Source organism: Pristis pectinata, chromosome 3 (assembly GCF_009764475.1).
Source record: "Pristis pectinata isolate sPriPec2 chromosome 3, sPriPec2.1.pri, whole genome shotgun sequence".
NCBI lineage: Eukaryota > Metazoa > Chordata > Chondrichthyes > Rhinopristiformes > Pristidae > Pristis > Pristis pectinata.
The window spans coordinates 131,967,554-131,981,209 of record NC_067407.1 but is presented as its reverse complement, the minus strand read 5'-3'; the positions used below and the strand labels follow the sequence as shown (position 1 = coordinate 131,981,209).

General features: G+C 45.0%; 1 protein-coding gene across 2 annotated transcripts in view; it reads right to left on the bottom strand.

Moving 5' to 3' along the window:
• smyd3 (SET and MYND domain containing 3) overlaps positions 1-13,656 on the bottom strand; it is a 750,592-nt gene that overhangs the window by 104,957 nt on the left and 631,979 nt on the right. For both annotated transcript variants that reach the window (XM_052013009.1, XM_052013010.1), the window contains one exon: positions 7,975-8,085. In XM_052013009.1, coding sequence (XP_051868969.1) covers positions 7,975-8,085 — 111 coding nt within the window. The remainder of the gene's footprint in view (positions 1-7,974; positions 8,086-13,656) is intronic.

The window sequence follows — 13,656 nt, the reverse complement described above, 5'->3', positions numbered from 1 at the left end:
TTTGGAACTGATCTCGATCTTGGAGAAGTTGGAACACCTCCCTGTGGGCCATTGAACCTGCCAAACAACATCAGGTGTCCGTCTTGCAGACAGTCACTGTTCACATTACCTCAGCTGATCTTCCCTCCACGGTGTCCTGTCCTACAGCCTGACAAAGCTCCTCCCCAATCTCATCCTCAAATTCCATCAGGAGGACTGTCCCACCAGATCCATTGTTTCAGCTTGTTCTGGCCTCATGTTTGTTAACTCTGTTCCTCTCTCTCCACAGATGCTGCCTGACCTGGTGAGCATTTCCAGCAATTTTTGTTTTGATTTATGATTTGAAGTCTCAGGTATGGGGCTTGGACCCATGACCTCCAATTCAAAGACGAGAGTGCTGTACACTGAGACATGGCTGTACTGCAAAGGCTTGCGTAACTGCACTTTTTAAAATTCCAAAATAAACTTTATTCATCATACTGACCCAGGGAAACTGGTCATTAGCTGTGCTCACACCTGAGTGAACTCCCTCAACAACCGTGGGGCTGTAGAATCTGCCACACTCCTTCAGCTCCTGGTGACTTATTGTGTAAATCACCCCATGTTTGGAGGACATTAAATTCTTCTATCAGCAGATTTCACCTCAAGTTTTGTCTGTAAAGCTGAACCCAGGTGGCATGCTACCTGAACAAAATGGCTATTTATAGCCTGGTTATGACAAGCAGCGAGCAATTAATCATCCAGCTCAGAGTCTCCACAGTGTACTGTGGAACCCACAGAGCTGTGAAAGCTGCTGCACTCAGCAAATGGAAGCTTGCTCTGGCTCATACACTCTGCCAGCAGCCAAGTGTTGAGTTCTCGCTCACAAGAAAGAAACACCAGCTACGTAAAGCACCTGAGAGGCAGTTTGACCAATGAGACCTCAAGCTGGAGGCAGCATTGATTTTACTGCATTATCAAATGCACCGTCTGATTTACTTGATGTACTCTGCAAGGTGTGTTGTATGCTGTCACAATTCAGTGAAGGTAACAATAATATTATAATTCGCTGTACACTGTTTTAAGTCCAACACTGTGTACTGTGCTAATCCAGTATGTTGTCACAGTCTGTAAGGATCACTCTGTACTGTTTCAGTCCAGTGAGGGTTACTGAATACAGTCCCAATTCAATGAGGATTACCACATACTATCTCAGTTCAGTGAGGGTCTCTGTATGCTATTTCACTCCAGTAAGCATCACCGTATATTGTTTAAGATAACTGAAGGTCACTGTCCACTGTCTCAGTCCAGTGTGGGTGACTGTATACTCTTACAATCCACTGAGATTCATAGGCCAGTGTGGATTACTGTACACTGTTACGGTATAGTACACATCACTGTATACTGTACCAGTCCACTGAGAGACACTGAACATTCTTTCAATCTATTTTGGATCACTGTATACTGCTTTTTAAGTACAGTGAGGGTCACTGTATACTGTTTAAGTACAGCAAGAATCACCGTATACTGCTTAAGTACAGTGAGGGTCATTGTATCCTGTCTCAATCCAGTAATTATCACCCCAAACTATTTCAGACCACTGAAGGTCACTGTCTACGTTTCAGTCCAGTGTGGGTCACTGTCTACGTTTCATTCCAGTGTGGGTCACTGTCTACGTTTCAGTCCAGTGTGGGTCACTGTCTACGTTTCATTCCAGTGTGGGTCACTGTCTACGTTTCAGTCCAGTGTGGGTCATTGTCTATGTTTCAGTGCACTGAGGGGCACTGTATGCAAACTCAGATTACTTAGACCCTTTATAGACCACGTCATTCCAGTGAGGGTCACTGTATATTGCTTCAATCCAAGAAGGGTCACTGAAGGAAGTGGATTTGGTGCAGTCTACATGGATTTGACAATATCTGACATGGCAGATGATCAGGGAAGTAAAAGCTCATGAGATCCAAAGGAAAGAGGCAAGTTAAATTCACCAAGAGGCTTCATTGTTTCTTCCCCCACAGATGCCATCTGCTTTGATGAATATTTCTGACATTTCTGTTTCATCTCATGTTAGATCAGAAATTGGCTTAGTTGGAGGATGGGTAATGGTCAATGAAAGTTTTGGTTACTTATAATTATTCATACAGGTTTTTTTGGGATGTAGGTGTCACAGGCATTCATTAACCATCTCAAAGTGGCTTGAGAGGATGAGCAATGTTGTTGAACACTCAGTGTAGTGAAGGTATTCCCATAGTGTTAGTATATAGGGTGCTCCAAATGGCAGTGAAGGAGCAGCAATACATTTGCAAGTCAGGAGAGTGTGTGACTTGGAGGGGAACCCGCAGGTGGTGGTGCTCCAATGCGTCTGCTGCCCTTGTCCACTTTGATGGTAGTGATTGTGGGTATGGGAGATGCATTTTGTAGACTTCACATCATGCAGCCACAGTGAGAAGGTGGTGAAGGGATTGAACTTTTAGGGTGTTGCAAGGGGTGCTAAGCAAATGCCATTTTGTTTTAAATGGCATCAACCTTTTCGATTAATGTTGGACAGCATTCCATCACACTCTCAACGTGCCTTATAAATGGCAGAAAGGCTTTCAACAGTCAGGAGGTGAGTCACTCACCATAGAATACCTCTGATGCATATTTAAGAACATAGGATGTGAGAGAAAGTTTGGACCATTTGGCCTTCTTGCTTACTCCACTATTCAAGAAAATCATGGCCAATCTTTTACCTCAAATACCATTTTCCTGCCCTGTTGCTAAATCTTTTGATTCCTCTAATGTCCAGAAATCTATTGATTCCGTTTTTGAATTTGATCAAATATTAAACTTCCATAGCTTTCCTAGGGTAGAGAATTCCAAAAGTGCACCTCTCTAAGTGAAGAAATTTCCCTTCATTTCAGTGCAAATTGGCTATCCCTTATTTTCAGACTGTGACCTCTAGTTATAGACTCATCAGCAAGGGAAACATCCCCCCCATATCTACCCTGTCAAGCCCCATGAGAATGTATTTCAATGAGGCCATTTCTCATTGTGGTTAACTCCAAGAATAGGGGTCCTGCATACTCAATCTCTCACGTTGTACACACTGACTCTCACTCGACAGATAACACACACTGACACTTACTGGACAGAGAATACACACTGATCCCCAAGGGACAGATAACACACACTGACGCTCACTGGACAGATAACACACACTGACCCCCAAGGGACCGATAACACACACTGACCCCCACTATACACACACTGACTCTCACTGGACAGAGAGGACACACTGACCCTCACTAGACAGATAACACACAATGACCCTCACTGGACAGAGAGGACACACTGACCCCCACTAGACAGATAACACACACTGATCATCACTGGACAGATAACACACACTGACCCCCACAGGACAGACAGTATACACTGACCCTCACTGGACAGAGAGTACACACTGACCCTCACTAGACAGATAACACACACTGATCCTCACTGGACAGATAACACACACTGACCCCCACAGGACAGACAGTATACACTGACCCTCACTGGACAAAGAGTACACACTGACCCTCACTAGACAGATAACACACATTGATCCTCACTGGACAGATAACACACACTGACCCCCACAGGACAGACAGTATACACTGACCCTCACTGGACAGAGAGTACACACTGACCCTCACTAGACAGATAACACACACTGAATCTCACTGGACAGAGAGTACACACTGACTCTCACTGGACAGATAACACACACTGACCCCCACTATAGAGATAACACACTGACCCTCACTGGACAGAGAGGACACACTGATCCCCACGGGACAAATAACACACACTGACCCCCACGGGACAGATAACTTACAGTGCCCTCACTGGACAGGTTATTATATTCTGACCGAAAATGTTAAAAATTCAGATGCTCTAAATCCAAAAAGAAAGTGCTGGAAACACCCAGCATCAGGCAGCATTTATGGAGGAAGAAGCAGAGTTAATGTTTCAGATCAGCAACCCTTGGTCAGAACGGGAAAAATACTGATGGCCAAGGAGTCCAGAACCCAGCATCACAGTCCTGGGATAAGGGGGAGCCCACTTAGGATGGAGAGATTTCTTTGCTCAAAGGGTGGTAAGTCCTAGGAGTTAACCATCCATGAGGGCTGTAGCCAATCAGTCATTGAGTTCATTCAAAACAAAGATTAGCAGATTTCTGGATATCGGAGTCATAGAGATAGTTATACAGAATGGAAACAGACCCTTTGGGCAACTGGTCCATGCCAGCCAAGTTGCCTGACCTGAGCTAGTCCCATTTGCCTGCATTTGGCCCATATCCCTCTAAACCTTTCCTATCTGTGTACCTGTCCAAATGCCTTTTAGATGTTGTGATTGTACCCACCTCTACCACTTCCTCTGGCAGCTCGTTCCATATACGGACCACCCTCTGTGTGAAAAGGTTGCCCCTGAGGTCCCTTTTACATCTTTCCCCTCTCACTATGCCCTGCAGCTTTGGACTCTCCTACCCTGGAGAACAGACTTTGGCTATTCACCTTATCCATGCCTCTCATCATTTTATAAACCTCGATAAAGTCACCCTTCAGCCCAGGGGAAAAAAAACCCAGCCTCTCCTTAAAGCCCTCCAGTCCCGATAACATTCTCATAAATCTTTTTTTGCACTCTCTCCAGTTTAATGACATCCTTCCTATAGCAGGGCCACCTGAGGAATTAAAGGAATAACCAAAGGATTTTAAATGAATCAAGAAATATGGGGATAAACAGAGCAGAGGTAGAAGATCAGCTATGATCTTGATGAACAGCTAAGCATCTGAAAAGTCCAGATGTCCTACTCCTGTTCCTAGTTCTTATGGAATAACATATCACTCACACGAAATCTAATGGACTTGAGAAGCTATTCACATAGTGTGGTTTGCCTGATTTATTTGCAGGTATCCATTGTCTGAACAAATAAATCACTGGTCAGAGCCCAAAAAGAAGGAACCCATCCTTAATGGTATCCACTTGAGTCTCTGATTGAACAAGTGTTTCCTGCCAAGATGTCAAGGTAGTGACAGGAGATCACAGGCATGGCTTCCACACTCGCCTGATAACAGATGATTGCTATTTCTTTCATACAGCGCGTTTGAAAGCAACTTCCTGAAACACGCTCAGTCACTACATTCAGGGGACACCTCTTATTTCAGTGCCGTCACCCACTTCAGGGTGATGTGCTCTCTGAGGGGGATTGCCAATTGAATTTGTTGCAGCCCTGAGCCCAGACTGAACCCAGCAGATTACAATTCCCCGTACATTTTGTATAAAAAACTGAGAGATGAATTTATACTGCCTCTTCCACAAATGAGGTAATTTGAAAATATACTGTTGTAATGAAAGAGAAAATTTTTGCACAGCAAGCTCCCGCAAGGAGCAATATGATAATGGGCATGGTAAGAGGATATGCATTGGGCATGGAAGAGGGATGTGTGTTGGGCATGGTAGAGAGATATGGGTTGGGCATGGTGGAGGGATATGGGTTGGGCATGGTGGACAGATATAGGTTGGGCATGGTGGAAGGATATGAGTTGGGCATGGTGGAGGGATATGGGTTGGGCATGGTAGAGGGATATGGGTTGGGCATGGTGGAGGGATATGGGTTGGGCATGGTGGAGGGCTATGGGTTGGGCATGGTGGACAGATATAGGTTGGGCATGGTGGAAGGATATGAGTTGGGCATGGTGGAGGGATATGAGTTGGGCATGGTGGAGGGATATGAGTTGGGCATGGTAACAGGATATGCGTTGGTCATGGTGGGGAAATACATTTTGGGAATGGTGGAGGGATATATTTTGGTAGAAGGCTATATTTTGGGCATGTGGAGGGCTATGATTTGGGTGTGTGGAGGGCTATGTTTTGGGCATGTGGAGGGATATGTTTTAGTGGATGTATTTTGGGAAGAGCACCAGAAGAAATGCCCGGCTCTTCTTCAGAATAACATCTGTGAGATCTTCTACATCCAACTGAGCGAAGAGAGGACCCTGGTTCAAACTGGGTCACCTTCCTCTGCACTACTGGAGGGTCAGACGAGATTTCTGTGCCCAGGTCTCTGCAATGGGTCTTGAGTGCTCAACTATCTGACACAGAGGCAGGAATGCACCACGATATATAACATGAAAATATAACAATAAAAGCAAGAGCAGGAATAGGCAACATGCCCATCTTTGAGCTGAACTTAAATGCAATACCCAATGTCCTAATCCACATAACTCTCAATACTCTGCTGCTGTATCCAAATCCTCACCGTGTTCCACTGATAAATCCCCTTTGTGCTCAATAATTTATTTTAGCTCTTCATCCATTTTCCCTTCTGTTTTAAAATTTTCATCCTTGCTTTCAAATCATTCTGTTCCCTTCCCTCTTTGTACTATCCCCCAGACCTACAATTCTCTAAAATCTCTGTGCTCCTCCAAATCTGGCCTCTTACTTTGACATTGACCTTAATCATTCCACCGTTCCTGGCAGGCTGGAGCCTAAGCTCTGAAGTTCTCTCCCAAAACCTCTCCTTCTCTTGAATTTCTTTCTTCCTTGAAGATACTCCTTAAGTCATTGCTAAAGAGGGCTGTGGAGGCCAAGTCACTGGGTATACTTAAAGCGGAGGTTGATAGGTTCTTGATTAATAAGGCTGGAGAAGGCAGGAGAATGGGGTTGAGAGGGGTTAATAAATCAGCCATGAATGACTAGTGGAGCAGACTCAGTGGGCTGATTGGCCTAATTTTGCTCCTATGTCTTATGGTCTTAAGGTCCTACCCTTTTTGACCCAAGGATTTTATCACCTGCCCAATATTTCCCCATATGACTTGGTTACATTTTGTTTGGTGAGACCCCTGTGTGGCGAATTGGAAGGTATATTAATATTTGTCATGGTTGTAGTTCACCCTCCCCCTCCCTCCAGTCCCCTTTCTCACCATGAAACCAGAAGAAGTGGAGCAGGAGTGGACATGCGCCTGCTCCTCCATGTCTGCATCAATGGTGCTGAGGGGGAGATGGTTGAGAGCTTCAAGTTCCGAGGTGTATATATCACTGACAACTTGTCCTGGTCCAGCCATATGGACACTATGGCCAAGAAAGCACACCAGCACCTCTACTTACTTAGAAGGCTAAGGAAATTCGGCATGTCCTCATTGACCCTTAACAATTTTTATATATGCAGCATAGAAAGTATCCTATGTGGATGCAACAGGGCTTGACATGGCTGTTGCTCTGCTCAAGATTACAAGAACCTGCAGAGATTTGTCAACACAGCCCAGTCCCTCACACAAACCATCCTCCCCTCTATTGACTCCATCTACACTTCCCGCTGCCTGGGGAAAGCAGAAAACATAATCAAGGACCCCTCCCACCCCGGTCATTCTCTCTTCTGCCCGCTCTCATCAGGCAGAAGATACATAAACTTGAGAGCATGTGCCACCAGGCTCAAGGACAGCTTCTACCCCACCATTATCAGACTCTTAAATGGACCTCTCATATGCTAAAGGATGAACTCTTGAATTCATGACCTCCCAATCTACCTTGTCATGGTCCTGCACTTTATTTGTCCACGTGTACTGCATTTTCTCTGTAACTGGAACACTATATCCTGCATTCTGTTTTCTTCTTACTACCTTGATGTAATTATGTATGGAATGATCTGTCTGGATAGCATGTAAAACAAAAGCTTTTCACTGTATCTTGGTACATGTGACAATAATAAACCAATAGCAATGCCAATAGTAATTTCCCTCATGTCCAACAATTTATATAACCTGCTCCAGCTTTGCACTGTCAAAAGGAATTAAACGCCAAAGCCACGAAAGGTCGCCTTTTTAACCAGTACTTAGTGATTGGAATGTAACATGACATCATAGAAATGGAACAGTTGATGAGTCCTGCAAATGGAATTAAATGAAGTGCTGGGTGAAGTGCAAGAAAAGTACTTTCTTGACGGGAATCTTGACATGAGCAAGCTCCCTGAGTAATCCAGACATAACAAACCTTGTGTCCGGTCTCACAGTGTTGGCAGTCACATGTAAAGCAGTACTGCTTCTCTGTCTGTCTCCGTCGCTCCTGGCTTGTTGCCATGACATCGATATAACTGACCGTCAGCTGGTGGGCGGAAGGAGAAACAAATGATCAGACTGAAACATTAATATCTAACTTCTTGTATCATCTAAAATAGAGTAAAGTCAACATTAACATTGGCTGGTTAAGTTCTTGCATTTCATTTGCAAGCTGACATTTTGCTTTCTGGTTCCATGGGTGTGGGAGAGCGAGCCTGCAGTGTTGGGACCTTAAATCTGTTCATTAAATAGATTTAGGCCTGGGATCTTGGGGGGGGGGGGGGGGGGGTTGGTACTCAAATGGGGGTCTCCCTACCTTTATTCATCTCTATTCCTTGTGCGTACTTAATTCACCAGGATTACCCATGAAAATGGCTGACTCCCAAAATGACAGCAAGGCCTTGGCCATACGTCATGAAGTGACATTGACAGCACGAACAAGGAGAGATTACTCAGCAACCTGTATCCAGGTGCAGATAGCTGGGTAAGGAGGGAAATGTGACAGGAGTAAAGCGAAAGACAAACCAGCATCTTAGACTACCTCAGAGCGACAGACAGCCAATGAGGAGTGTTGGAAATTTCAAAGAGTACAGGCGACCCCCACGTTACAGCAGTTTGGGTAATGGAAATTTGCCCTTACAGAATTCATAAATCATTACCAAAAATTTGGGATACAAATTCGCTCTTACAAAAGTCATGTGGAAAAAATGTAAATAAAGAAACAAAATTTACTTATTTTACCCCCGAACTCGCATTTCTTGATGCATGCGCAGACTATACAGCTTCGCATTATGGAAAATTGCGAAATGGACCGTTTTTGAGGAACGCAACCCACTGCCAGTAACGCAGGGGTTGCCTGCATCAAAAAACCTGCGGATGCTGGAAATCTGAAACAAAACCAGAAAATATTGGCCATACTCAGTGGGTCAGGCAGCATCTGTGGAAGAGGGACACAAGAAATTGGAGGAACAACACCTCATATTCCGCCTTGGGAGTCTCCAACCTGGTGGATCAACATCAATTTCTCTAACTTCCGGTAACCCCACCCCTTCTTTTTCTCCCCCCCCCCCAACTCCTCCTGTGGCTCCCTCCCCCCTCCTTGATGACCTGCCCACCTCCTCTCCTCCATCCTCTATTCCATGGTCCACTGCCCTCTCCTACCGGATTCCTTCTTCTTCAGCCCTTGGCCTCTTCTACCTATCACCTCTCAGCTTATTACATCTTCCTCCCCTTCCCCCAGACCTGCCTACCTTCCCCCTCTCACTGGGACTCACCTATCACCTGAACTCACCTATCACCTGATTTCACCTATCCCCTGCCTGCGTGTGCTCCTCCCCCTCCCCCCACCTTCTTATTCTGGCTTTTGCCCTCTTCCTTTCCAGTCCTGATGAAGGGTCTTGGCCCAAAAGGTCGACTGTTATTTCCCTCCATGGATCCTGCCTGACCTGCTGAGTTTAAGAGCCGCGAGGTGATGATGCAGCTTTACAAAACTCTAGTTAGGCCACACTTAGAGTCCTGTGTTCCGTTCTGGTCGCCTCATTATAGGAAGGATGTGGAGGCGTTGGAGAGGGTGCAGAGATTTACCAGGATGCTTCCTGGATTAGAGAGTACTGAATATGAGGAGAGGCTTAAGGTGCTACGGCTTTATTCACTGGAAAGGAGGAGGATGAGAGGAGACATGATAGAGGTATTACAAACTATTGAGAGGAATAGATAGAGTAGACAGTCAGCACGTCCTTCCCAGGGCACCAATGCTCAAGACGAGAGGGCATGACTTTAAGGTTACGGGTGGGAGGTTCAGGGGAGATGTCAGGGGGAGGTTTTTCACCCAGAGAGTGGTTGGTGCATGGAATGCACTGCCTGGGGTGGTGGTGGAGGCAGTATACATTGGACAGGTTCAAGAGCTTGTTGGATAGGCATATGGAGGAGTGTGGGATGGGGGGATAGCAGGACGAAGGGTTAGGTAGTGTGAGGGTGGTTGATGGACGGCACAACATGGTGGACCGAAGGGCCTGTTTTGTGCTGTATGGTTCTATGGTTCTCTATGGTTCTTCCAGCACCTTGTGTGTATTGATCTGTGGAAGGGGAAACAGTTCGTGTTTGGGGGCCAGGACACTTCATAAGAGCAATTCTGGTGAAAGATCTCATACCTGAAGCATTAACCTTGTTTTCCTTCCACAGGTGCTGCCTGAACTCCTGAGTGTTTCCAGCATTTTTGTTGTGTTCGAAATGTTGTTGCTGTTGCAATTTGGGAAAGGGGCAAGGCATTGTTAAACAAGTGAATGCTTGAAGTAGCAGAGATTGTGGACATCATTAACTGAAGGATCAAAATTAACAAGAGCACTGCAGAAGAAATAAAACAGGAGGTGCTGGAAACACTCAGCAGGTCAGGTAGTGTCAGTGGAAAGAGAAACAGAGCTAATGTTTCAGGTTTCTTTTACATGAAATATTAACTGTTTCTCTTTCCATAGATGTCTGACTTCCTGAGTGTTTCCAGCATTTTCCGTTTTTATCTCAGATTTCCAGCAGCCTGGGGCTTTCTCTGTCCAACTTGAGTTTCAATTCCACATCATTTGCAAATGCAAGTTCCTTCCTCAGTTGTGTCATCCAAGATTATATCCTCAGATATTGGGGTTTGAACTCATGACATTCTTACTCAGAGCTGCACCACTGAGCTTAGGAGCGAGTCCCCAGGTATAGTGACCGTCCTTGAAAAATCAAATACCCTTCAGTCCATAGATGGAAGGTCAGTGTGCAAGCTCATTGTGCACCAGTTTCCCTGGAAACCTCTCTGCTTCCTCAACATGGCTTCACCCATTTCTCAACATCTCCAACAGCACCACAGGAACATTTGCACTCTGGCACCCAAATGTCCTTCGGTTTGTCAAGAGAAATTGCAAATTTGTGCTAAGTGGGAGTTAATTGTAACTTAAAAGCCCTGTGAACCACTGGATTGAACTGCTAAAAGGCCAATTTCAGACAAATGCCCCATCAAAGCCTGGTTTGCACAACGGTTGTATAAGAACATTGGCTGCTGTCTGAACATGTTTATACATATAGTGCAAACACACTTGATGTTCCGTATTTTCTTCGTCCCAACTCGGTTTTGCCACTAACCCTGCACTAATTCTGTATTCTGTATATACCGTTTTTTGCACTATTTGTACTTGCAAAATTTTTTTGTTTGCATTTATTGTATGTCCTCTGTCCTATGTATGTCCTCTGTTGTGAGAGTCCTGGGGGAAATGACATTTCGATCCTCCATGTGTTTTTATAGCATATGGGTGAATGACAATAAAGTATAACTTGAACCTTGAACTTAAAAGCCGTGATGCAAAGGAGCACAGGAAGTTTCCATCCCAATGGTTGATTCAAAATCCACGCAAAACAGATGAAATATAAGGGGAAACCTGAATTGGGATGCACTGGGACCTCACCAGTACACAATTCAGGTACAAGTGGGTGTCAGCATGGACTGAGTACCTTTACATGGAGTCAGGCTTTCTCCTAAATACAGGCTATCTCATGAATACAAAGCAGTATTGTTCTTCCTAAATAAACTACGCAGAATTCCCAATGGCTTTGCTCACAGCTAGTCAGATTACAGCAACAGCATCGGAGTCTGTTCATTCAGTCATTTTATTGCACAGAAATTTTGAACTATCCACTGCCCCAGAAATCTGAATAAGGTGATTCAAATAAAATAGCACAATGGGCTTTTTTTCCAAAACCTGTAAGAAAGTTAAATAAATGCCTTGAATAACTGATTAATTGAATGGAGTACTACTTAAGGCACAGAGCATTATTCTGCTGAGATGGAGCCATGTTTAACCTGTTCTTACTCACTTACAATCACACCAAGGTTATGCAGAGGTAATCGCCACTGGCAAAGGATATTTGCAACTTTTCAGCTCTGGGTGACTTGAAACCAGGCTGAAGCTACTGTTTTTTCTTTCATTTCTCATTTTAATGCTTTTGACATGTTTTGAGGTAGTGAATGGCAATGCACAGTTCATAACTTAGCTAACTCTTGACTGGCAGGACACCCTGGAGAGGAGCTTAAAGCCAGGGCAGTAAACAGTTTCATTCAGAACTCACCCATAGGAGGCACTCTGATCTCTGGGGAAGAAGGTCATGGGGTTAAGTACCAGTCCAGAGGACCCATGCATAAATCCTGAATGGTCCTCAAGTGCAATAGTGAGAGAATGCTGCATTGTCAAGAATACTATGTTGAAGATGAGATGCTGGATGTTCTAAGTGCTTATTTTCTGAAGTATAGTCAAGTTCAAGTTTATTGTTATCATGGGCATACATAGGCAGGGTTGTAAGTGCCATGAACAATTAGCTTTTAGGGTCAGCAGCACAGTACAGGTACAAGGATAAACATAAGTTAACATAAACATAAACTTACACATGCGCAAAATAAATGACAAAGTAAGATATCTTTATTAGTCACATGTACACTCGAAACACACCAGTGAAATACACCTATTGCTTAGAGTGTTCTGGGGGCAGCCTGTAAGGGTCGCCACGCTTCCGGAGCCAACATAGCATTCCCACAACTCCTAACCCGTACGTCTTTTGGAATGTGGGAGGAAACCGGAGCACCTGGAGGAAACCCACGCAGACACGGGGAGAACTGTACAAACTCCTTACAGACAGTGGCCGGAATTGAACCAGGGTCACTGGCGCTGTATAAAGCGTTATGCTAACCGCCACACTACAGTCCCTGCCTCCAAAATGTTCAGCTGAAGAATAGCAGAAGATGGTTTCGATCCATCGGACCTCTGCGTTATGGGCCCAGCACGCTTCCGCTGCGCCACTCTGACACAAATGCAAGTTTGAGAGAGAAAAGAATATAGTCCCAAGGTAGAATTAGGGCTTTTCAGTCAGTTCAAGAACCTGATGGCAGTGGGGAAGAAGCTGTTGTGTTGAACCCTGAGGTGTGGGGCTTCAGACTCCTGTACCTCCTGCCTGATGACAGCATCAAGAGGAGGGCATGTCCCAGATGGTGTGGGTCCTTGACGATGGATTACGCCTTCCTGAAACATCGTCTCTCATGGACGTCCTCAACAGTGGGGAGGGCTGTACTTGTGACGAAACTGGCTGTGTCCACAACTCTCTATAGTTTCTTGCATACCTGTAGATTGGAGTTTCCATACCAGGCAGTGATGCAACCAGTCAGAATGCTCTCCACTGTACGTTAGAAGTTTGTCAGAGTCTTCAGTGCTGAATCTCCTTAAACTTCGAAGAAAGTAGAGCCACTGGTGCGCCTTCTTCATGGTTGCATCTCTATCCACATGGTCGCACTATCTGCTGTGAGGGTTGGATCTGAAAGATCCCAAGGCACGACTCGAAATGTTCTCACCTGATGGACGAACTCAATACTTATCCCTTAGCCAACGCCTTCAAGGAAAGACACTATCTTCTAATGAAAGGTCAGAGAGTGTACAGCACAGAGGCAGGACTGTCAGCCCACTGAGTCCATGCAAACCATCAAGCCACCCATTTAAACTAATACCACACGAATCCTGTTTCATTCTCTGCACATTCCCATCAACTCCCTCTAGATTCTACCACTCACCTAGATCTACCACTCACCTAGATCCTACATGCT